Source organism: Suncus etruscus, chromosome 5 (genome assembly GCF_024139225.1).
Source record: "Suncus etruscus isolate mSunEtr1 chromosome 5, mSunEtr1.pri.cur, whole genome shotgun sequence".
Classification (NCBI taxonomy): Eukaryota; Metazoa; Chordata; class Mammalia; order Eulipotyphla; family Soricidae; genus Suncus; species Suncus etruscus.
In genome coordinates, this window is record NC_064852.1 from 24,246,334 (window position 1) to 24,272,292 (window position 25,959).

Below are 25,959 nucleotides of genomic sequence, written 5' to 3' on the forward strand. Positions count from 1 at the left end.
AGTGGACTGGTTGTGCTGACACAGGGCAAGGAACAACGAACCTAGGCAACTGAGTACCACTGACTCGACAAGATGTACAGGTGGAAACCCTATAATTTTGGGTGCTGGACCAGTGTGGGTTTGTATCTTGGCACAGTCACTCATTAGCTGTCATATTGGCAAGTTAAACACTGTAAATCTCAATTTCCTGATCTCTGAATTCAGGATAATATGCACTTTGTGAAGTGTGGCAGCTTGCAGGACTGAGAGAGGGCTCTGCAGTTCTGACAAACTAAAAAGACAAGGATGCAATTCTTTCCTACAGTCTCCCAACAACATTCTGATTTGATCCCACAGAGACCTGGGGAAGACTTCTGACACACACAATTGGAAGCTAATTTGTGTTATTTTGGACATCTAAATTTGCAGTAACTTGTTACAGTAGCAAGAAGAAAATAAAATCGTTATCTGTTAAAACTGCAAGGTTATAGGGCTACTCTTAAAACACCTCAAGAGGCTGAAGAAGGGAAACAGCCAGAGATTAAAGCCTGCAAACATACACATTGCATTAGCATGGGATCATATGTCCTGAGTATAAATCAACTTAACACAAAATTCTATGTACATGTTCTAAACATCAATAAAACTCACAAATAGACAACTGCTTGTAATATGGTGATCTCCAGAACCATACCAACACAATTATCAGGCCCATGTGGTAGGAACAAGTTACACAAAATATATGTTTAGCCTTAAAAAGTTCATGATTTTTTTTCACTATGGTTGACATTTTTTATAGCCAGCATTTAAATTTTACATTCAATGAACTATACAGTTACTGCTGAATTGGAAGAACATCTAGATATTCTTGCATCAAAAAGATACTTTCAATTCCATCTTTTTAGGATACTCAAAATTTTCCAGGATATCAACAGATGAACTTGAACATTCTTCCTGAATTGAGAGTTTTCTGGCAGACCCTTTAAGAATGGCAACACTAATGCCAATCATGATCCTTGTTCCCAATGAAGAAAAGGCAAATAAAGGGAACTTCACTGAGGCCCTAATTTCCTGGTGTACCAACACCGATTTTTAAAAATGAATGAATTATTTTGGTTTTTGGGTCACACCCGGCAGCACTCAGGGGTCACTCCTGGCTCTACGCTCAGAAATTGCTCCTGGCAAGCTCAGGGGACCATATGGGATGCCGGGATTCGAACCACCATCCTTCTGCATGCAAGGCAAACACCCTACCTTCATGCTATCTCTCCGGCCCCAAGACCATTTTTTTTTAAAAGCTACCTCGTAGTAGGTCGAGTGGTGTCCTTACTTTGAGGCCTAAAAATTCATTTAAAGAAATGTATTTCACCTAAAATTTCATATATAGTCTGGAATCTGTTCCCTTGGAAGCACTGAAAATATTCTATGGAATGGACAACTTGCAAGAGCACATCTATGCAAATATTGCCTGCTTCGAAGATTTGTTTGGTGTTGTGCTCTATTGTTCCTGAGTTTTCGAAGAGAGCCAGGCAATGCTTTACAAGCGGGAGGAGGAAGACTACAAATACTGATTCAGGGACTGCTCTCAATGGAACATCTGCTGATATTTCTGTTGACATCTCACACTCAAGGTACTTAGGAAAGTATCAGATCATTTGGCAAAAACATCCTGTGGCTGAATCAGCAGATATAATGGAAAGTCTGCTATTTTTACACAGACTAGGTTCTGGAGAGACAAATTTGCTTGAGACAAAGACAAGAAACAATAGTTTAATGCACAACTAAAATCTGCCTATATGCAAAGGTAACCTTAAATATCTTTGGTTTTTAAAAATTTGCTGATTAAAAGTACTTGAATATAAACACTGATAAATACCAATATAAGTGTATTGCTCTTAATTATGTAAACTTAGTCCTTTGATATCTTTTGCTACTAAAGCTAGATTTTCCTATTAGGTGCTAAATAAATTTATTTCCAATCTGCTCATCTTTATTTACTTACACATTAATCAATATATATTTTAATGGTCTTTGGTATGAAAATACTGATGAGCAGTATCATAATATTTGGCATAAAATGACATACAGACTATCAGTACTTGCAGCAAATAAGTCTTTGGAACATAAAATAGTTACCAGTTGCATATTAGCCCATCTGGAGTTATTTCACATGAAGTAACACCACCATCAGAGTGGAATGAAAACTTTCACATTTTAGTTACAATTTCATATTGAAGACTTCATTGCAGCTTGCTTTAGCCAGGTAAAGAGAAGTCTTTGCAGTATACTAAAAATCTTATTCAGTGAGACCAAATATTGAACTTTGGTGAAGATTTTTTTTCCCTCTTCAACAAGTACGTTCAACAATTTAAAAATACTTTAATACTGTATAGTTGAAGGCTTACTTGGTGAAGAAAAAATAATCACCTTTTAAAATTCTTTGAAACTACTTGTTTGTAGTAGAATTTATTTAAATGCTCTGGTAACAAGGTAGTTAAAGTTACTATTCTATTTAACTACAACAATCAATATAAACCCTATTGTTTTGGGTTAGTAGCTACTTGTATAAATTTCATATCTATAGATGTTTCTAGTTAATTTAATTTGGAGTGGAATTATAGTCAAATTTCAACTTACTACTAAAATTTCTTTGGTAACAGATTACGAAAAAATTTGTGTAAGAACAAAATGCAAAAGTGAAAAAGTTAAAAATGTACTGGTAAATAATTATCAAATAATTAGTCTAAAGATCTACAATAACTATGGGCCTGTTCATCAAAAATCTACCAAACAAAAAATTTCTGCAATGATCTCAGATAAATTTTTTAGATGTTTAAAACAAGATCAATTCATACGGTCCTACACATATGTCCCATAGTATGATAGAAGATGCATTGACTTTGATATTTTGTTTGTCTTTTAATCAAAGTATAAAATATTAAAAATTCATTATGTATGCCTTAATTTTAGATTCTGATAAAAGTTGGTCCCACAACCAACTTAATGAACCTTACAAAAAACTCAATAAAAAAAAACCCAAACCAAAAAAACCCTCCAAATTAACAAAAAAAGAACAAAAACCAAAAAAACAAAAACAAAAACAAAAAAACCACACCATACCCTGTCAATTTGCCCATGCTTCCATGAGGCAGCTCAAAAGTAAAAGTAACAAAATGTTCCCTGAGTACAGGAAAAAAATATAACACTAGAATAATTTTTAAAAGGAGGTAGTATAAGACAGGAGCTATAAAGGCAGGGGCATATTTTCTTGCCATAGATTGTTCACTTAAAGCTCTGTTCTTTTTTTTTTTAAATGTTGCCACGAAGTTCATACACTTAGATACTTATATGGGGGGGGTATATGGTTGCTTGTACCTTATGAACATGTGCATTTGAACATATCCAATTAGATACAACATTATAAATGAAGAACAATTAAAATTGTTCTACCTTTACGCGTTGGTGGGACTATTCTTTAGTAATCTTTCCATTTTAGATCATCGTTAAATATGACCCTATTTATAAATAAAAGGTTTCAGGAAGAAATCTGTTAAGAGTTCTTTCAAAATGAGGCTCAACATCAGATCATTTGGGGGAAAACAAGCTTTTAAAGGCTGTGAGACCAGCTCTCTCCACCAGGTGTTTAATTCTTGACCCTCTATCTGCTGGACATCTACAAGTCATCATGCCTGAGTTACAGGTGACTAAGCGAATAGTTTGCTGATTTCAAACCAGCAAGATGATCAACTCAATCCTGGAATTATTAGCATTCCTCATTCATGAGGGAATACTCAAGAAAGAAGGCTAAATTCATGATAAGAATTCAAGAAAATACAAGTAAGATGATAAGAGTTGTGAACTCCCTGAACAGAACCTGCATGAAAACAATGCAAAAGATGATCAAATACTATCCATCAAAAACAATCACTGTTTTGAAAATTGTAAGGCAACTATGTTTTCAACTCCTGTCCGGAACAACTTCATGAATATTTCAAAGGTCTCTAAGGCAAAGAACTTCATAATAGATCATGGAAGGCACTATTACAATGACAACTTCAAGTCTGGGCTCTTGTTGCATTTTTCTTCCTAGACTATGAAATGCTTCACCTCTCTAAAACAAACTGGGATTAAACATTCTCTTCTTCAACATCTTTAGAACCTCTATTTTCTGCCTGAAGTTTTGCAATAAACACTGGAAAGGTTATGGGGTGCTTTGCAAACCAGGATGGTGGAGCCTTTGGCCAACCACCAGGTAAAGGGGAGGTGGGAAAGGCACAGATGGCCCTAAGAGGGCTGGTGAGAGGGCTGCAGAAATTTGAGGGAGCAGAACTAGAAAGGCCCCTTTCTGCAAGTTTGTTCTCCTGCGTATGGTGGGGATGTTCTGTTCTCGAAGGAGATACACCTTCTTTGTTTGTGGTCAGACAACCAAATCAACAGCCCCACATTTTGTCTCCTCAGTCAGAAAGGTATCCAAGTACCCAAACCCACGGATGCATCCTAGTTTCCTAAAAAAAAAAAAAAAAAAATCAGAGCTCCAAATAAACATTCTTACTCATCTACCTATAGGACTCCTTTGCTCACACACAGCACACACACTCGCAATGGAAAGAAAAGGCTACTAGGAAGTATCATTAGTAACACAGCTGGGATAAACTACCACAATAAATGAGGTAACAAAGTTGTCTTCTGAGTTCGCCATCAGGCAAACTGAGGTAGATAGTCAGCAAAGGGGCTTTCCAAAGTCTACCCTTTGCTCCAGTGATAAATTTTATAATCCAGTCAAATATCTTGACTATCTTTTCACATTGCTGACAATGAAACATTCAATATACGTGAGTTTAAAAAAAATTAACATTCCCCCCTCCAAAAAAAAAAACCCCGAACACATTCAAATCAAGTTGAAATACCCAATACGACATTGAGATTTTCACAAAAGGCTTTGGCTCCCTGTTCATTGTCCTTCATGGGAACAGTAGAAGCAGGCTGGTTAGGCTGCAAAGTTATTTGTGGCGAAGCCCAGCATAGTAGACAGCGGTTGCACAGCACAAGAGGAAGACAGCTCTGCATCCACCAGCTCTGCCAGGTCTTCACCATTCTGCAGCGAGGGGACCTCGCCTGAATCGCTTCCTGTAAAGGAATGGGAAGCCAGGGGAGGGCTATTTATGACAGAAGACAGGTGGATCTCATCATTGGACTCATGAGAGAACCTTCCAGAATCCCCTGTCTCATGGCTGCCTTCACTGTTGGCCGAATGCTCAGTATCCGCTCCCACACCAAAAGGTCTTGGGAAGCTGGCGGTCTGCCCGGGGGAGGTTGGAGACTCTTCATCGCTGATTAAGACAGTGGTGCCTGGCTGGTAAAAGCAAACCGCTGGTGTGAATCTTCTTTGAGGCTAGGCAGAAACACATAGAAAAGTGCCGGCTATGAGAAAGTAGTCTTAAGAGAAGGAGTTGTTTCTGTGCAGATTGCAGTGCATTTGTTCCAATTACACAGTGATATCTGATAGTTCAATCTTTTGGAGATTGGAGATTTTAATTTAATTCAACCTAATTTTATTTTATTTTAGTGGTGCTGGACCTGGAACTTAGGCTCTCACATATGGAAGGCAAGTGCCTTACCATTGATTCACAGACTCTCATGTCTCATATCTTGGTATATTTACATTGCTTTTGGAAACTTCAACGTTAAATGAAACTATGCGTGACAAACTGATTTTACCAGAGACTAAGTACTATAAACAAAATTTAAGTTCCTGTGCATTTTTTTCAGGCCAACAACAGACTTACTAAGTAAAGACACAGAAAACTGAGTATTTGTGTTCATTCATTTTCCAACCTGATTTGGGAATGGGCAGAGCCCAGTTGGTACTCAGGACATGTGAGGATCCAGACTTGGCCAGGAGACTGCTAGGTATACTCACAAACATTCACTCTCCTTGGGACAACAGAGACATGCCAAGGAACAGGACATCACATCTTTGGGATGTGGATAGAGACTGAAATGCCTGGGGAATCTCAAAGGGGAAAAGTAGCTAAACTCCAGTTACGGAGGGCCAGTTTTACTTATTATATTATTATTTTTGGTTTTCTTTTCTTAAATTTTATTTCATTGAAACCATTGTGATTTACAAAGTCCTTCATAGCTGAATTTCAGATATATAGTAAATCAGGACCATTCCCAGCACCAGAGTTGACCTCCCTCTAACATTGATCCCAGGCTTTGTCCCCAGGCTTTGCCAGAATAAAAGGTCCATTTAACTTTAGACTTTTATCAATAGGAAAAGGATGGGATGTTGGAATGATGTGCATGGGAAACCACCTCATAAGAATTAAAAAAATATAGAAGGAAAAATTAGTCAAAATTAAAAAAGAAAAGGGAAGGAAGGGACAGTGAGAGTGGTGCATGCTGAGATGACAGACATGTCAGGGGTATAGTGGTATAGGCAATGGGCACTGAGGAACAGGAATGTGGGCAGTGCTCTCTGAAGAGCGGGAGAGAACTGGGGTTACTGGGAGTCAGTGGTGGCCTCTGATTTCCACAGCATTCCTGCAAAATCCTCTGCCCCCACTATTGTCTGAAATCTGCACTTCATATGCCCTTTTCAATCCTCAGTTCAGCGATTATTTCATCACTCGCCCTGGCTTTCTACAAAGTTATTCTCCTAAAACCACCCCAAGAAAGAGCATAAAAATGAAAGCAAATATACATTTACATAGAATGACCCTTTAAAATGATCCTCTTTAGTAGATATCATTTCTTATACCATAGGTTGCTAAAGATTTTTCTCAACAAAGGTGGGTTACCTGTTCAATTTTTGTCTTCTTAGACTCTTGAAAGAAAAGCCATTTTTTCTTAGAGCTGTTTTTGATTATAGGACCATAACTATTAATTCTTAAGTCAGTTCCACCCTGAGAAAAGTAAAAGGAGAAGATATAAATATTATAGATTTCAGTTAGTTTATCACAAGTAATACACACAATTTTTTAATGTTAAAAGGGAAAAAAATCACTATTCCCTTTTTCACACAAACTGAACACAACAAATCCAAGATATCTGTTAGTGTTCGAAGAAATATACTAGGTTTCATCTTAAAGACACAGCAACAAGAAGACAGCTCAAGTGGCAGCATGTGTAGCATGTATGTCAGGTCCCGAGTTTGATCCTTGGCATCAAGAGGGGCTATGGCATCTCCAGGTATAGCCCTAATAAACTCCTAAAGCAGCTTCAGCCCTGGTCCACATTTTAACACCACTGGGGTGTGGAGCCTATTAAAAAATTCTGTGTGTAGGGGCCAAAGAGATAGCATGGAGGTAAAGTGTTTGCCTTGCATGCAGAAGGTCTGTGGTTTGAATCCCGGCGTTCCATATGGTCCCCTGAGCCTGCCAGGAGTGACTTCTGAGCATAGAGCCAGGAGTAACCCCTGAGCAGCCGCGTGTGACCCAAAAAACCCCCCCCAAAATTATGTGTATGTGTGTGAGTGTGTGTGTGTGTGTGTGTGTGTGTGTGTAGATTGGTCAATGGGATGAGCACATGCTTTGCATGCAGCAGGCCCAGATTTCATCCTCAGCGACATACAGTACCCACAACACGTTATCTCATAATTGGGAGTGATCCCGGAATACTGTGCCAGGTGTCTATAAGCACCATCAAATGTGGCTGAAAACAAAAATGTATATACATATGAAATGAAGTATTAGTATTTGAGATGAGGTACAATGACTTCAAAATACATTTTCAAATGATATAGTTAAAAAAACATAAGGGAATATATGAGCTACTGAAAATTACTCTTTATTCATTTCATTATTCTGCCCTTTCCACATGTTTGAAGTACTTAAAAAGTAATGAAATAAAATGGCACAGGTGCTCAACAAACGGCAAAGATGGTGTGTGTTTGTGTATGTTTATTTGTATCGTATGTGTAAAAACACCTTTCATGTTATCTAGCCCAAGGGAATTACCTAGGGCTCTAACCAAGAGTTTTTAAGTTTTGATTTAAGTAAGCTGGACGACTTACATTTGTTTCATAAAATAAAAAACTGAGTTGCAACAAGCATAAAAGAAATAGTAAAAATAAATTAGTTATTATAAATCAATGGCACCTATTAAATTACATAAAATAAAATATCAAAATTGACAGAAATTTTGTTATATTTTATTAGGGAAGGAGAGGGGAAATTATTTATAGAAGAATTTGACAAACCTTTTGTCTAAAGGAGAAGATAGTAAATATTTTAGGCTTTTTTTTTTTCAGGTAGGAGAACACTGGTAGTGCTCAGGGGCTTACTCTTGGCTCAGTGCAGGTGCACTCCTGGAGAGCTCAGGTGACTGACTATATGGGGTGCCAGGGACTGAATCCAGGTCAGCCACCTACAAGGTATACTCCCTACCTGCTATACTATTGCTCTGGCCCTCATTCTTTAGGCCTTGAATGTTGGGGACTGTGACTTGTTTGAGGCCATTTTGCTGTTCTTTCTGCCATAGTCCAGCTTTTCACCTAAAAGCTATTTGCAGTCTTGCTGTGAGTTTTTGAGCTAAAGAGAAAGGAATGTGCAGCTGCAGGATATAATTAACTCTAGCCCGGAGGAGAGCAAAGCTGCCTGGTACCGTTATCAGAAACTAGGCCTCACTCCTTAAGACCACATTCCGGAGTGAACTAGGCTGTTATCAATAAGTGTATGCTACATTGTCTGTTCAAGATCACTGAGGCAAGCACATCTTGCACCACCTCCTGATAGTCAAGCAATTAGGAATGCAGCTAGAAGGTCACTAGAAATTTCCATAGAAACAGCACGTTCATCATAACTTGAAGGTCATCCAGCCCCCTAGCCCACTGCCCACTTCCTTATTTAGAGCATGATTTACTTTCTTTGTTCCTTGAAACCTGAAATATATCCTTGCCTTGTATGGGCCTTCGCGCCAAAAGTATGACTGACATCACCTTTGTACTGCCCCCTTCTCCTTCACTATATAAGAAGGAGCTGTAGTCAAATAAAGTTGCCTTTGAGCAGTGAGACGCTGCCTTGGGTCTTTATTATTAACCTCTCTTAGATTTTTACAGGTGTGGTTGTTCTTCTACCCAGCAAAATAGGAGTGCGGTTGTCTGAGAAGTCTTCCCAGCTAATTCCTGCTGGCCGGGCCCCCCTGGGGGGCTTCAGGACCCCGCATTTTGGCGCCCAACGCTGGGCTCGAAGACCACCGCCACACCCCGAACGACTACAGGTCGGCGAGTCCGGAGCTGTTTCGTAAATCGCAGGAAATACCTCATCAGGGTAAGCGTTGAAACGAGTTAGCCTTAATCAAAAATTTAAACTGCAGTTTTTCCAGTCGTTCTGATCGCCGCCCCTGATTGGCTTTTGGGGCTTCACCCTTAGGATACGCTACCATGGGTGCTTCATTGACTACTGAGCTTAAATTCATTATTGATATTCAGTCTGAGTTGAAAGCCAGACATGTAGAGGTTACCAAAAAGGATATTTGTAATTTTCTTATGTTCGTTCATAATATATGTCCTTGGTTTATTATTACCTGTCCAGAAATTGTTGCGTCCACTTGGGACAAAATAGGACAAGAAATGAGTGATTATTTTGTAAATAATGATGATCCACAGAAGGAAAAAATTATGTTCCAATATTGGAGCCTGTTAAGAGATATCATAGTAACTAAAAATGCCGGAGCCGCCAAAGACATCATCCATGCCGTTGAATCTCATGTACAACAAGTCTCCGGTGAGTGTTCCAGGACTCCCTCTCATTCTAATTCTGTCTCATCTCCCTTCTCCCTCTGAAAATCCTTCTCCTTGTCCTCCCTCCACCACTGATTCTTCTACCTTTGTTTCCAAAGTAACTAATGCTCTTAAAGATCTCTCTAATGCTTCTCATTTATATCCCTCCATTACTTCTGTCCATGCTTCTGCTCCACCTCAAGAACTTGATTCTCTATGCACACAGACCCCTGCAGAAGAAGCCGCTGCCTGTCACAGCTCATTAATCACACAAGCCACACAAACACTTCCTCCTCCTTATGACTGCCCTGCTCCTCCAAAATGTGCCTTTCCTGATCCCCCTAAGCCTACTACTTTAGATTCTCACCTTATTACTATTACTTCCATGATCTCCCAACTTACTAATGAATTTCATCGATCTCGTGATCAAAAACCTGCTAGCGCTGCTATTTTTCCTGCTCTCCTTCCTAATGGCGAGGACCTTCCCCCGCCTCCACCTCAGCAGCCTCTACTGCCTCATTCTAACCTACCCCTCCCTCCGCCCGCTGGTCCCCGCACCCTAGAAAGGGCGCGGCGTGATCGCGAGGCACTTGCCACTGCGGACTCAGCTTCCGTAGCGGCCGATTCCAGTCAGCACGACTCATTTGAAGAAGAAGAAGACGCCCAACCTAGCAATGCCAATCCTCCGGAGGGTGAGACTCCTTTACGTTATGTTACTATTAATGAAAGAGATCTTGCTGAGCTGCTTCAAGCAGCAAAACCTTATGGGACACAAGCGTACCCTGCTATCTTACATCCTTCCTCGAGCGTCCCTGCCCTGTTGGTCGCTCCACAGCCTCCTCAAGCCTCCCCTGCTTCCTCGTCTGCCTCCTCTCACCCTATGGTCACCCGCTCACAGACTGCTGGGGGCACTCTATCCCTCAGACAACGTTCCTCTCGTGCCACGGATGCTGTTCCACGCACTCCCTCCCGTCCCTTAGCTCCGGCTTTCTCTGCGAGAGAAGCGGAGGCTACAGACAACGAAAACATCCCTGCCCTTGAGGCAGCAGATGATGCACCCTTAGCGCCCCCTGCCTCACCTGCACCCTCTCACCACCGTGGCCCTGGTTCAGTTTTTCGTGAGGATATAGAAATTCGAGATCTTGATCAGGCCTCCCTTAAGGAGCTTCGCAAAGCTGTTTTGGACTATGGCGTTCAAGCCCCCTATACCCTCACCTGTTTGGAAAGTCTCTCCTATGGTGGCAATCTTTTTCCCATTGAATGGCGAATCACTGTTCGCCGTTGCCTTAAACCTGAGCATATTGTTCTTTGGGAAGCTGAATTTATTAACAACTGCAGGGAGCTCGCCCGTGGCAACGAGCTTGAATTCCTCCAAATTTCTGGTTCCAAACCTTATGACACCATTCAAACGCAGCGCCCTCTCCCTTATCAATTGCTTAATCTTACCTCCCAGGCCGGTCTCAAAGCTTGGAAGGCTATTTCCTCCTCCTCTGCCCCTACTCTTCCTCTCGCTAAGATCCAACAAGCTGACAATGAACCCTATCATGCCTTTATTTCTCGCCTTCTTGAGGCTATTGATCGCACCACTGGCATTACAGACACCTCCAATCCTTTTGTTAAACAACTTGCTTTTGAAAATGCCAATCCCGCCTGCCGTCAGATTTTGAAATCCCCCAAGCCGTCTCGATCTCTTGAAGAGATGATCTCTCTTTGCAAAAATGCCCATTCTTTTGCCACCCAAGTAGCTGGCGCCATAGTCGCTTTTCAGGGGCAAAATAAAGGCCTCATTATTCAGCCCTCCATTGTGGATAATGACTATACTGGGGAAATCATACTTTTAGCAGTCGCCCCCTATTATCCAGTACAGGTACTACCTGGGCAGCGTATTGCGCAAGCTCTTCCGCTTCCCCTTAATGTTACATTGCCTTCTCTTCCGGAAGCCCGTGGCAATTCGGACCCTGGCTCCTCAGACATTTTCTGGGTGCGAGCCATGTGTAAAATTAGGCCCCCTCTTGTTATCACTATCGAAGGCAAACCCTTCACGGGTCTTCTTGATTCTGGTGCAGACACTACCTGCTTTTCTCCTGCTGATTGGCCCCCAGAATGGCCCACCACAGCCTCTTTTGATTCTGTCTCTGGAATCGCGGGCACAGTCAAGCAAGTCCTCATTAGCGCCAATAAGCTAGTCTGGCAGGACGAAGACGGAGACACCGGCCTTGTCCGTCCGTACATAGTTCCTGACCTGCCCATTAATTTGTGGGGCCGAGATATTATGGAGCAAATGGGTGTTTATATTGTAAAATGCAAAAACCCTGCTGCTCTCGCTCAAATGATGAAACAGGGGTATACACCCTCTAAAGGCCTCGGGAAAAACTTGCAAGGCATTTCCAAGCCCATTCAACCCTCCCCTAATCCTGGCCGTCAAGGTCTTGGTTTCAGTTCTGTTTATACTGTATCAGTCCAAAACGCCCCTATGCCTCCTATAGAAAAAATTACCTGGCGTTCTGATGCTCCTGTTTGGATAAACCAGTGGCCCCTATCCGGTGAGAAACTCCAGGCCGCCTCAGCCCTTGTAAAGGAACAGCTCGAGGCTGGACATATAGAACCTTCCACCTCTCCCTGGAATACACCCATCTTTGTCATTCGCAAAAAATCCGGCAGATGGCGCCTCCTTCATGATCTTAGAGCCATCAACAAAACTATGATTCCCATGGGAGCAGCCCAGGCCGGCCTGCCCGTGCCATCTGCCATCCCTTCTAATACTTTCAAGATAATTATTGATCTCAAAGACTGTTTCTTTTCCATTCCCCTTCACCCAGAAGATTGTAAACGTTTTGCATTTTCCCTTCCAGTTCCCAATTGTGCTGGTCCCTGCCCTCGCTATCACTGGAAAAGTTTACCCCAAGGAATGACTAACAGCCCTACTCTATGCCAAAAATTTGTTGCTTCCTTTATTGATCCCTTCCGTGACTCTTATCCTTCAGTTTATATCCTTCACTACATGGATGACATTCTTCTTGCCTGTCCTGATGAGTCTCTCCTGCACTCAGTCTCTACTAAATTAATTTCTCTCTTATCCTCAAAAGGTTTTAAAATTTCGCCAGACAAAATACAAACCTCTCCACCTCACTTATTTCTTGGATTTGAATTATTGCCAGCTCAGGTAAAAACTCAGAAGGTTCAAATTCGCACTCAACACCTTAAAACACTTAATGACTTCCAACGCCTTCTTGGTGACATTAATTGGCTCCGCCCTTACCTTAAACTCACCACAGGCGATCTAAAACCCCTTTTTGATATCCTCCAAGGAGATTCCAACCCCTCCAGCCCACGCTCTCTTACCCCAGAAGCTCGTGCCGCACTCGATTCTGTCAATCACGCCATCCAAAACCAATTCATTACCTACTATAACCCTTCTGCTGATCTCCAGCTCATTGTTTGCTCCACAGCTTTCACACCCACCGCCGTTCTCTGGCAATCCGCCCCCCTTTATTGGATTCACCTTCCCTCCTCACCTTCCAAAGTTCTTTCTACATACACTTCCTCTGTCCTCCAGCTCTTACATCTAGGCTGTGAGACATCTCTCAAACTCTTCACTAAACACCCTGACACCATCATTCTTCCATACACACACAATCAATTGGCTTGGCTAGCGAATATGGATCAAGCATGGCTCCTCTTTCTCACCCATTTTCAGGGAACTTTATCTACACACATGCCAGCTGATAAACTCTTGCACTTCCTAAACAAACATCCAGTTGTCTTCCCAAAGCTCACCAAACTTCAACCCATTCCCTCTGCCTCTCTTGTCTTCACAGACGGCAGCTCTAATGGCACTGCCTCATTTTCAGTTGATGGAACAACCAATACACTCACTACCACACACACTTCTGCTCAGCTTGTGGAATTGGAAGCCGTTCATCAGGTTTTTCTCTCGGTTCCTCAAGCCTTTAATTTATATACTGACAGTCATTACATTGCTTCCTCTTTGCCACTTTTGGAAACAGTACCTTTTATTAAACCCTCTACTCCTGCCTTCACACTCTTCTCCCACATTCAACAGCTTATTCTACAACGAACCAATTCCTTTTACGTGTCACATATCCGTGCTCACTCGGGTCTGCCTGGCCCCCTCTCGCTTGGCAACGCCCTTGTAGATGAAGCCACCCGTGCCTCCTCTTCAAATCTTTGTTTTCTCTCCACCACCCTTCCATCCCCTACTCATGACACTCTACAACAAGCCACTCTTGCCCATAAACTTCATCATCTCAATGCTCAAACCTTACGTCTTAAATACGCTATCACTCGTGAACAAGCTCGTGAAATTGTTCGCTCTTGTAAATCCTGTCTTTCTCTTCTTCCTGAACCTCACGTTGGAGTCAATCCTCGCGGCCTCGTGCCTGGTGAACTTTGGCAAATGGATGTTACACACTATCCGGCATTTGGCAAACTTAAATACATTCATGTCACTGTTGACACCTTCAGTGGCTTTATTTGTGCCTCCTTACATACTGGAGAGTCTTCTACTGATGCTATTGCCCACATGCTGCACTGCTTCTCCACACTCGCAGTGCCTAAAGCTCTTAAAACTGATAATGGCCCTGGATATACTAGCCACAAATTTCGAGACTTTTGTGCTAAGTTTGGCATCCAGCACAAAACAGGAATTGCCTATAACCCCCAGGGTCAAGGCATTGTGGAAAGAGCTAATCAAACTTTAAAAAACATGCTCATAAAGCTCTCTGGCGAAAGTGAAACCTTGTATGCTCGCCACGGCAAGCACCGTCTCCTGCTTGCCCATGCACTCTTTGTGCTTAACTTTTTGTCACTCGATCTTCAGAACCGCTCTGCGGCTGATCGCTATTGGCATCCCAACACTGCCTCTGATTTCCAGTCAGTCCTCTGGAAGGATGTTCACACTGGACTCTGGAAAGGGCCACACCCCGTCCTAATCTGGGGCAAAGGCCATGCTTGTGTCCATGACATAGACACAGGCAACACCCGCTGGCTTCCAGACCGGCTGGTCAAACATTATAACGCGCCCAGGGCTCCCAGCCCTGAGAATCCCCTTCCTCCTTCTCTTCCAGAACCTATCGCCGCTAACATCGTTGTTACATCCACCACCGTTCAAGATGCGTGCCCTCCTGTTGCTGTTGCTGTTCCAGCTCCCATCTGTCTGCCACTCCCAGAATAACAAACGCTATCGAGTCTTCAACTACACTTGGCAAATCATCAATGAGGCTGGCGACGTCGCTAACCAAACTTCCATCCTCTCCACTTCCACTCCTTGGCCTGTTCTGCAAGTCGATCTTTGTGCCCTAGCCATGGGCGCCAGCTCCTTTTGGGGCACCCCTAATTTTCGCCTGCCTCAACCCCGCGCTATCGACCGCTATGACTACTATGCCCCTCCTGAAGGTGGTTGCAATTCTGTTCTTCGCCGTGACGTTCTGAAACTCCCCTTTACCACCTTCTACGTTTGCCCTGGACACCATCGCTCCTGTTCCAGCGACCATAAGTGTGGCAATCATGACCAGTACTTCTGCGCCTCCTGGGGCTGTGAAACCACTGGAACTGCTTCTTGGAAACCTTCGTCTTCCTGGGACTTCATCACCGTTTCTCGCCCCCCACTTCCTCCCTTTTTCGGTGCTGATTCACACACTCACCCTCTTCTAAGCTGCGATGCCTCCTCTACTACCCGTGGTTGGTGTAACCCCCTCCTCATCAACTTTACTGCTGCTGGACGTCAGCATCACTGGACTCAAACCGTACAGTGGGGACTCAGACTTTACATTCGGGGTACCGACCCTGGACTTCTATTTTCCATCCGTTTACTTAAACAATTGCCAACTTCCCGTTCCCTCGCCGTTGGTCCTAATACCTTCCTTCATCCTCATTCAGGTCCATTCCACATGCCTTCTCCTCCTTCTCCTCTTCCGTCTGCTTCTCCTTCTCTCCGACAGCTCACTATGCCTTCCGGTCCTTCTCCCTCCTCGCAGGTTATTCTCAACCTTATGAATGCTTCTGCTCTTGCCCTTACAGATCCTGCTTATGAGCGATGCTGGCTTTGTTTTTCTCCTCGACCTCCCTTCTATGAAGGTGTCGCTGTTTTTGGCAACCTCTCTTCTACCTCCAACCCCTCCGACCTCCGTTGGAACACACAACCTCAACATGGCATTACAGTCGGTCAAGTCGTAGGCTCTGGCCTCTGCATTAAGCCTAACGACTCTTTACTTCCCAGCCAATTACTTGATGTGTGCAACGAAACTATTGACATCTCCAACTCTTCCTCTTCAGAAACTTATCTGTTAGCACCCAATAGTACTTATTTTGCCTGTGCTTCTGGCCTTACTCCTTTCATCATTCGTTCCTCTTTTCTCCTTTCACATGACTACTGTATTCTCGTTATTCTCATTCCAAAAATCATCATTCATTCAGAATATACTTTTCCCTCTACAGGCACTTCACCTTATCCGCATTCTTCTCAATCCCTCACTAGACACCGTCGTGAGCCCTTTACCTCCGTTACACTTGCAGTTCTCCTTGCTGTTGGCGCTGCTACTGGCGCTGGCACTGGTATCTACTCTCTTGTATCCTCTCAATCCAATTTCCGTACTCTTACTCAAGCAGTAGAACAAGACATTAATGAAATCAAAACTAGTCTGCAATTTCTCACAGATACTGTTAGTTCCCTTGCTGATGTTGTTCTCCAAAATCGTCGTGCTTTAGATTTTGCCCTTATGAAAGAGGGGGGAGTCTGTGTAGCCCTTAAGGAACAATGTTGTATTTTTAAAGACAAAACTGGATTAGTTAGAGACAGCGTTCAACATATTGGTGATGGTATAAAAGATTTTCAAAAACATTTCGATGAAGAACAAGGTTGGTACCAGGATTGGTTTTTCTCTTCCCCTTGGCTCCACACAATCTTGTCCACTATTTTGGGCCCTCTTATTAGCCTCATGCTGCTCTTTTCTCTTGGCCCATGGATTTTCCGCAAAATCACTGCCTTTATTAAGAACCAGGTAGATGAAAAGGCAAAAACCTCTATTCAGGTCAACTACCAGCGTCTAACCCCGCGTGGCTCCTGTGAAAACTTGGCTTTAGTCACCAAGCCGCCTTTCCAGCCACTAAGTTTCCAGGAGATAGAGCGCATAGCTAACAGACGAAGTTCACTCCGTCACTTGTGCTCTCGGCTGTGGAGATACCTACGACGGGATTAGCAAGGTCCCAGTTAGGGCACGGCCCAAAAAGGCTACAGCGCATAATTCGGATCTCTGCGCACACCCACGGCGTCTGTAGCCACCTTTTAAATGCGGCTTTGGCCGTGTCCGACCTGGTCAAACCTTGTAGCCTAAGACACGGTTCTTCCACCCGTTCACGACTTTCCTTCTTTTATTAGAAGAGAAAGGGGGAGATGTTGGGGACTGTGACTTGTTTGAGGCCATTTTGCTGTTCTTTCTGCCATAGTCCAGCTTTTCACCTAAAAGCTATTTGCAGTCTTGCTGTGAGTTTTTGAGCTAAAGAGAAAGGAATGTGCAGCTGCAGGATATAATTAACTCTAGCCCGGAGGAGAGCAAAGCTGCCTGGTACCGTTATCAGAAACTAGGCCTCACTCCTTAAGACCACATTCCGGAGTGAACTAGGCTGTTATCAATAAGTGTATGCTACATTGTCTGTTCAAGATCACTGAGGCAAGCACATCTTGCACCACCTCCTGTTAGTCAAGCAATTAGGAATGCAGCTAGAAGGTCACTAGAAATTTCCATAGAAACAGCACGTTCATCATAACTTGAAGGTCATCCAGCCCCCTAGCCCACTGCCCACTTCCTTATTTAGAGCATGATTTACTTTCTTTGTTCCTTGAAACCTGAAATATATCCTTGCCTTGTATGGGCCTTCGCGCCAAAAGTATGACTGACATCACCTTTGTACTGCCCCCTTCTCCTTCACTATATAAGAAGGAGCTGTAGTCAAATAAAGTTGCCTTTGAGCAGTGAGACGCTGCCTTGGGTCTTTATTATTAACCTCTCTTAGATTTTTACAGGTGTGGTTGTTCTTCTACCCAGCAAAATAGGAGTGCGGTTGTCTGAGAAGTCTTCCCAGCTAATTCCTGCTGGCCGGGCCCCCCTGGGGGGCTTCAGGACCCCGCACTTGAAGGCCATATATAAGCTAGTAAACAGGAAGATAATGGGCAGTGAAATGGAGAGTACTATAGGGCAGTCAGCTTTTCACTCAAGAGTACCTTTGCATCAATGAAGCTATTTGGCATTATCATTAACGAGTCTTCGTTTTCTACAGCTCCTTCCAGATTCTTTCCTCCTTCAAGTCCACCTGCGAGAGAAGCACCAACACGAGATGATGGCTGAGTTCCATTCTGTGCTGTCTTTGAAGCAGATGATTTCCTGAAATATTGTTTAAAAAAGAAAAGGAAAGTGTTGGCAATAGTATAATGGGTAGGGTGCTTGCCCTACATGCAGCTAATCTGGCTTTGAATTACTGTACCCATGTGGTTCTCTGATTCCCATTATAAGTAACCCCTGAGAAGACAGCCACGAATAAGAGCTGAGAAATGCTAGGTATAATCCAAAAACAAACAAAAAAGGGGAAAATGTTGCCTAAATATTCAATGTAGTTTTTAGGCAAGCATTTTAAAGCTAACCATATATAAGTACCACTTTGCATGAAATGGAGTTTTTAAATATTAATTTCAAAATATCTTCAAAAGCTGAATTATTCATTTTAACTCTAAATACTGCTGCAAACTTTTATGATTTGAGGAAGATTCTTTTTTATTTCCATTTGCTTTCAGTTTTGGTTCATGTAAACTTATACTTAATAAAATTCTTTTTTTTTTTTTTTTTTTGGTTTTTTTTTTTTTTTGGGCCACACCCTGTGACGCTCAGGGGTTACTCCTGGCTATGCGCTCAGAAGTTGCTCCTGGATTCTTGGGGGACCATATGGGACGCCGGGGGATCGAACCGTGGTCCGTCCTAGGCTAGCGCAGGCACCTTACCTCCAGCGCCACCGCCCGGCCCCATAAAATTCTTTATATATGTAAAATGTTAAATTATTACTGATATACACATTATAAATTTAACATTTATTTGTTCTCCTTTAGGTTTTCTTACTAGTACAATAACAGAACCATTTAAATGCCAATTAAAGAGAATGGAGAGATGGTTAGGTCAGTGGTTAAGTCTCTTGCCTTGCATATACCTAACTTAGGTTCTATTTCTGGACTCCCCCACTCCCACCCTCTCCCCCGTACCACCAGGAGTGATCCCAGAGTGCAGAGCCAGGAGTAAGCCCTGAGCACCACTAGTTGTGCCCCCAAAACTAACCCCCTCAAATGACAATTTACAATGGGTAATTTACCCTAATCACTAGCACTTCTGCAAGAATCAGTCATCATGAAGGAATATGTGTAAATTTTGGGCCGGAACAATAGTACCCTTGGCATCCCATTTGGTTTTTCAAGCCTGCCAGGAGTAATTTCTGAGCATAGAACCAGGAATAACACCTGAATGCTTCTGGGTGTGGCCCCCACACCATAAAGTTTTCTGGGAGAGTGTGTATAAGTGTGTGTGTGTGTGTGTGGGCAAGGTGAAAGTACAGTGGGTAATGTGGTTGTGTTGTATGTGCAGAGCAGGGTTTAATCCTTGGCATCACATATGATCCCCTGAGACCATCAGAAATGAGTCCTGAGCCCCAAACCAAAGTAAATCCTGAGCATCTCTAGGTATTGCCCACCCCCCAAATTTTTTTCTGGGAGAGATGGGCCTGGCTCACAAGTGTCCTTATCTGTATATAAAGGCTAGTTTTATCCTGGATCTCAAGAACCACATGCATAAAAACAAAACTGAAATGAACAAATTTGGGACAGTTTAAGCTAGCTTAATGTACAAATTAACTTGTTCCCCTGATGCACTTCCATATATAAATATTGAACACACGTGAACTATATCATGAGCTAATGGAAAGAATCTAGTGGTGGTTATTTCTGAGTGGTATGCATTTGACTGTACTTTTTTAATTTAAAAAAGAACCTTAAGAAAATAAAGGAGTAGCAAAGGTGATGGCTCAAATGCTGAAGCATGTATTTTGCTTGTGGGATCTTTGCATTTATTTTCTGGTGCTATAGAGTCCCACCCTTATCAGAAATGACTGAATGCCTAGGTAGGTGAAGCCTTGAGTTTCTGTGTGTGGTTCAAAATCTGAAAAGTAAATACCCATGTATTAAAGGTTAAACACAAGGGGCTGATGAGATAGCTCCAGGGGCTGAGCACATGCTTTACATTCAGGAGGCCTGGATTTAATATGCAACATTGCAGTCATCTGAGTACCACCTGATGTGGCTCCAAAACAAAATAAAGGTTTAAAAACATACAGTTCACTAAGTTTCATTGATACTGATATTTTAGCTAAGTCAAACTTCAGATGAGACCACCAGGCAGAATTTATAAATAACCAATCTTGGACAGGATAGATAGTACAGTGGATAGGGCCCTTGCCTTGCATGTGGCTGACTCTGGTTCAATCCAAGGTCCCCTGAGCCCCACCAAGAGTGATCCCTGAGGCAGGAATAAACTCTCTGAGCACAGTTGGGTGTGGCCCAAACAAACAAATGAACAAAATCCCTACAAAACCAAACCGGTCCTGAGTTATGACATTTGTTTTCATCCATATCTGGACCATCCCAACCATATGTCCTTTGCTGGGGAGGAGCTAGGCTGAGCTGTAACTAACTGTAAGAGCGAATGTACTTGTATGCCTGAGTACATGCATCTCTATTTAATGCCTGGATTCCAAATGGTCCCTTGAATATACCAAGATTAATTCACTAGTACAGAACCAAGGGTAACCTCTGAGCAGAGCCAGGTGTAGCCCCAAAACAAAACAAACAAAATATAAGTGAAACCGTCATTTTTCTAAAAGAGCAAAGAAAAATAAATTCCTGTTCCAAAGGAACTCCCTTCCCTTTTCAATCCCCTTCTGCAAAAATCTGAGAACTCAACTATACACTTATTTTAAAGTAGAAAAATCTCAGTCCTGTAAAATGTACTTTATTGCAATACACTTTCTATAATTACCACAGCATAAATGTTTCTGTTTTCATCTGCTTCAGCAGTTCTGGCAATAGGAACACACCTGGCTTTACTCCGGTATATCAAGATGAGAACACAGACGAGGATGCAGGTCAAAGCTATGCCGACACCCACAGCAATACCAGTCATTGATTTCTGGTCCAGATGGTAATAGCCAGAATAAACTGGGAGAAAGAATTATGCAGAATCAATCAGAAAAACAAGTGACTCCACTTATTATAACTCTCAAATATTTACTTGTGTGCATTTTTCTTTCATTTTACAGGAAAACCTGGCATTATTCAAGTCTATGCAGAAGACACATATAAGAGTATTGTTGGCAATCTCAAATAGGGATTTATTTTGAAGATTCATTGAAACTTACTTACGGGGGTGTGAAAGGGCAGAAAGAGGGGAAATATGTGTTCAAGAGAGAATACAGACTTCTCTAGAGTGGAAATAAACATAGGCCAGAACAGAGGGGAGGTAAAAAAGATCTCATGTTCTGAGCTACAGAGCAGTCCTGGCTTCCCCTGCCCAGTGTGAAGAGAGAGGCTTGTTAGAGAAAGAGTTTTCCCCATTACATTCCAGGGAGTAAGTAAGGAGAGTGTGCCCAAGAGATGGAGAAAAGGTGCAGTTTTTTTTTTTTTTTTCATAAAGAAAAAACAGTTACACCAGGTACTGTGCTGGTTGGTAGACAGACCTCTTGCATCAGCAGAATCTAGTCTCTTGGGCCTCTGATTTGATTCAGAAGTTTCCTTTGGAAGGACAGCCAGCTCCACAGAATTGGAAAAGGGGCCTTCTCCCACCTCATTGGATGCAGATATCTTGACAATGTACACGTTTCCTGCCACCAGGTTTTCTAGCAGAGCCATTGTGACTGCCCCTAGAAACAAATTCATTAGAAATTTAGCCATGTTTTATGCAGTTGCTCATTCTTTCAGTAGTCACTTTCCTTCCTCATTTACATCAAGTGGCACTGATCTGACATGGGTTCACAACACTTAATATTTTAGGAGCAGTGTCAGTTTCCACGCCCGCTTCCTTAGTTGTAGCACCATTACCTTCTCAATCGCCCTCTACCCAGACCTCCCAACCGCCTCCCCTTTCTTCTATAGGCCTTTATGAAACATGGATTCATAGAATTCAAGGGATTCTAACTATGAAAGCAACATATATGAATTGTAGGAGACATGAAGAGTAACTAGAATAAAAGGGCAATTTCCCATCATACACAATGAGATGTGTCAATGTATGTGCACAGATGTACAAGTATATTTATGTGTTCCTCTTTTTTTTTTCTTGTTTTTTGGGTCACAGTGCTCAGGGGTTACTCCTGGCTCTATGCTCAGAAGTTGCCCCTGGCAGGCACAGGGGACAATATGGGATGCTGGGATTCGAACCACCGTCCTTCTGCATAAAAGGCAAACACCTTATCTCCATGCTATCTCTCTGGCCCCTTATGTGTTACTTTTATATATGCGTTTTCCCTTGACATTGCATAAGACGCATTTCCTCTATATAACTCCTCTCTGGAATTCTGCTTTAGTCAGTGGTTCTTAAAAGTAGCATGGGGTGTGTGTGTGTATGTGTGTGTGTTTATGTGTGTGTATGTGTGTGTGTAAAACATGAATACAGTTTCCACTGTCATAGTAATAATCTAAGATTTTATAAAAGTAAATAGGAAAACACCACAAGGCAGTACCTCACTCATGAAGGCCAAATATCAAAAAAAAAATTACTAATGCCTAACTGAGATTGGGTATCAAACAGCATTTTCTCTTTTGGCTTGAGCAGTAAGGATGCTCTCCAGGTTGCTGTTTGCTGTTGAAGTTTCTGTAACAGGGCATGGACACAACTGGTGGCTCAATTGGAGTCATGTTTGCCCTCACTTAGTTGTGGTGCTTTGAACACGTTCTTGTGTTGCTCATTGAGGGCTGTAGGGCTGCTGTGGGGATCATGTGTGTTCTAAGATACAGTACAATCTGGCACAATCTGCTGTGGGGCTGTGCCCTGCATTATGTGGTGGGACTAGAGATGAAACTCAAGGCTTCACACCTGTAGGACAGGTGCTTTTACATTCTAATCAGCCCTCCCTGGGACCCATATCTTGGCATGTTTCTTTCTTGTGTGGAGTTTTTGCTTGTCTGTCACTGTACTAATTTGTTCTTCTTCTTTTTTTTTGGTTTTTGGGGCCACACCCGTTTGATGCTCAGGGGTTACTCCTGGCTAAGTACTCAGAAATTGCCCCTGGCTTGGGGGGAACCATATGGGACACTGGGGGATCGAACCCAGGTCTTTCCTTGGCTAGCACTTGCAAGGCAGTTACCTTACCTCTAGCGCCATCTCGCCAGCCCCTAAATTGTATTTTCTTACAAAAAAAAGAAAGGATGAATCCTGAGGCTGAGAAAGCAGGTGCACCAGAAATTTGTCCACAACATTGCTGAGCACTGAGTTTGGGGGTGGACATTTCTTCTCATCTGTTCCAGACTCCCCAGCAGTCTTACATTAGTTTCAAAGAGTTTACAACACCTTGTAAGAGGTATCTTCAGGTCAGGGTCAGTCACTCGTGTGCATTTGCTAACATGCAGCTCTAGGAGTGATCTGGGAACTGAGGTCATGATTCAGTGGCTACTTCTGTGGGTCACATTGCCTGAAGCAGCTGAGCCTATTCGCAATGTGAGAAGGTGAAGCAGCCTGTTTTCATGTTCTTGGGTTTCAATTTGGCCTGGACAGAGTGTCAGCTATTTGAGATGCAACTGCTAAATAAATACATGAACCCCTGCTTGGATCAGGAAGAGTCTATCCACTGTTACTATGTACTTATTTTAAAAAATTCCAAGATTTGGAGCCCGAACAATAGCACAGCGGATAGGGTATGTGCCTTGGACACAGCCGACTCGGTTCAATCCCCAGCATCCCGTATGGTCCTCTGAACCCACTGGAGTGATTTCTGAGCTCAGAGCCAGCAGTAACTCCTAGCATCACTAGGTGTGGCCCCAAAACAAAAGCAAAATTCCAAGATTTACTATGACATGTCACATTAACTATAAGGAAAATGTTTTCCATTTCTTCACAAATAGACATTTAAATAGCTTCAATTATCACAAGATATCATACACTTAATTTTTCAAGTACTTAGTGAAAACATATCAGTAATGAAATTGTCCTTTTTTTCCAATTAAATAGTGTTTCCATGGTAAGTTTTTCATGATAAGTTTTGGGTTTTGGGTCACAACCAGATGGGCTCAGGATTTTTTCCTGGCATTTTTGAGTAAGTAAAGCTTTGGGGAATCAGATCTGTGGTGGCTGTGTGCAAGGCAAGTAAGTGCCCCTCCAGCTATACTATCTCTCCAATCCTCCCTATTTTTTTTTGAGAAAATATAATTTTTACTTAAATACCAAAAATGTAACAGAGAGAGGGCACTTACTGAATAACCAAATCAAGCAATCAAAGAAAGATAGGTTTTGAAAGGAAATATGTCACTTAAATCCAGGCCAACTCCACATTGAATCCATTTAAAGAATATTTTCATCTTTGTATTCAACCATGATTCTTGCTCCCAAATGCCTATGACCACAAGTCCTTTTTTATTTTGTTGTTGTTATTTGTTGTTTTTGCAAGGGACAGATTAAACTTAATAAGTTATTGACCAGTAACAGACATTTATTATTCTTTATATGAGTACTGTAAAAGTTTTAATTATTATGAGGATATAAATTTTTGCTTACATACATGAAAAACATAGGTACTGTTCGTTGCTTTTTAGTGATTTCACTAATTTAGAATTCCTAAGTTAAACAAATCATTAAGTAAAATTTATGTGAGATTGAAATTTTATTTAAATTATTATATAATTATAAATTATATTATTTATATATAGCATATATTATATAAATTATTTATATACTTATATATAAATTTATATAAATTATAAATATTATTATTTAAAAATTTTAGAGAGAATGAATGAGCTCAACAAAATAATTTAAATAAAATTTCAACCTCCCTATTTTTTTAGAAATGTATTTATCATTAGCTTACAGTATTATAAAATTTGGGCTAAAAAACCTGCTCACTCACTTTTCGTTTTACAAATGGATAAAGAGATAGCACAGCCATAGGGTGTTTGCCTTGCACACAGTCAATCCAGGACGGAGGTGGTTCGAATCCTGGCACCGTGCCTGCCAGGAATGATTTCTGAGTACAAAGCCAGGAACAACCCTTGGGGCCGCCGGTGTGACCCCAAAACAAAAACAAAACAAATGGATAGAGTTGGTGTGTGGATATTATGTGTGTACTGTGCTTGTGTATATGTATTAAGTGTTTCCCCTTTCCTCCTAAATTTTTTTTGGTTTGTGATCACACCCAGCAGTACTCAAGAGCTACTCTGCAGCAAAGTGCTTGCACTTCCCATATATCTGGGTAAGCAGCTCAGCCCGTTGTTCCTTCTGCACTGTCTGATCCTGCCAGTGTGACTGTTTTAGCCTCTTCTGTGTGTCTGACTCTTCAGCTGCACTAAGAGAGTCACAAGCTAGACAATGCAATGTCTCAGGGCAGGATCAAGGTTAACCAAATCCTTGCACGTTACCAATAAAATCACTGTTGACTGTATATTATTAGAATTATTATAGAATTAGAATATTATTATATAATATGATAATTATATAATAATATAAATTACATAGGAAGTATTTGTCACCAATGAAGGGTTCATCTAGAATATAAAACTGAAAGATAAGATTCCAGGTGGAGAAGCCCAGTAGATGCTGCTCTTTGATCCCTCCCTTGTCTCACTCCCTCTAGCACTTACATCCAGTCTCATAGCCTCAACTATCATCCATAGACCCATGGCTCCAGTGGTTTCCTCCCAGATCACAACTTTTCTGTGAACTGCACTTTCCCACTTCTTATTACTACTCTGCCTAGGTTGAAAACGTAATTTTGATCACCCACCACCACCATTTTAGCTTCACTTATGCCTTACATCAATCTATAGCAAATCTAGTAGCTGCTTTTCCAAATATAATCTATCACCTCCTCCATCACTATGGCCCTCAAACACTCAAAGTCATCTACAAAAGTTGGAAATCCCAACTTTCACTCTGGCTGCCTTATAATCAGATGTTTAGGGAGCTGTTGGGAGTAACTTTTATAGTATACACATTGATTTG

At 42.0% G+C, this 25,959-nt stretch overlaps 1 protein-coding gene across 1 annotated transcript in view; it reads right to left on the bottom strand.

Moving 5' to 3' along the window:
- Nucleotides 1–4,966: 4,966 nt before the first annotated feature.
- The window catches only part of PRTG (protogenin), a 162,940-nt gene continuing 141,947 nt past the window's right edge, over nt 4,967–25,959 (bottom strand). Inside the window, exons 16-20 of the mRNA XM_049772838.1 lie at nt 21,488–21,670; nt 20,849–20,969; nt 17,943–18,102; nt 6,783–6,887; nt 4,967–5,371 (exon numbers count right to left, since the gene is read on the bottom strand). Of these exons, the coding sequence (XP_049628795.1) occupies nt 4,967–5,371; nt 6,783–6,887; nt 17,943–18,102; nt 20,849–20,969; nt 21,488–21,670 (974 nt within the window). The remainder of the gene's footprint in view (nt 5,372–6,782; nt 6,888–17,942; nt 18,103–20,848; nt 20,970–21,487; nt 21,671–25,959) is intronic.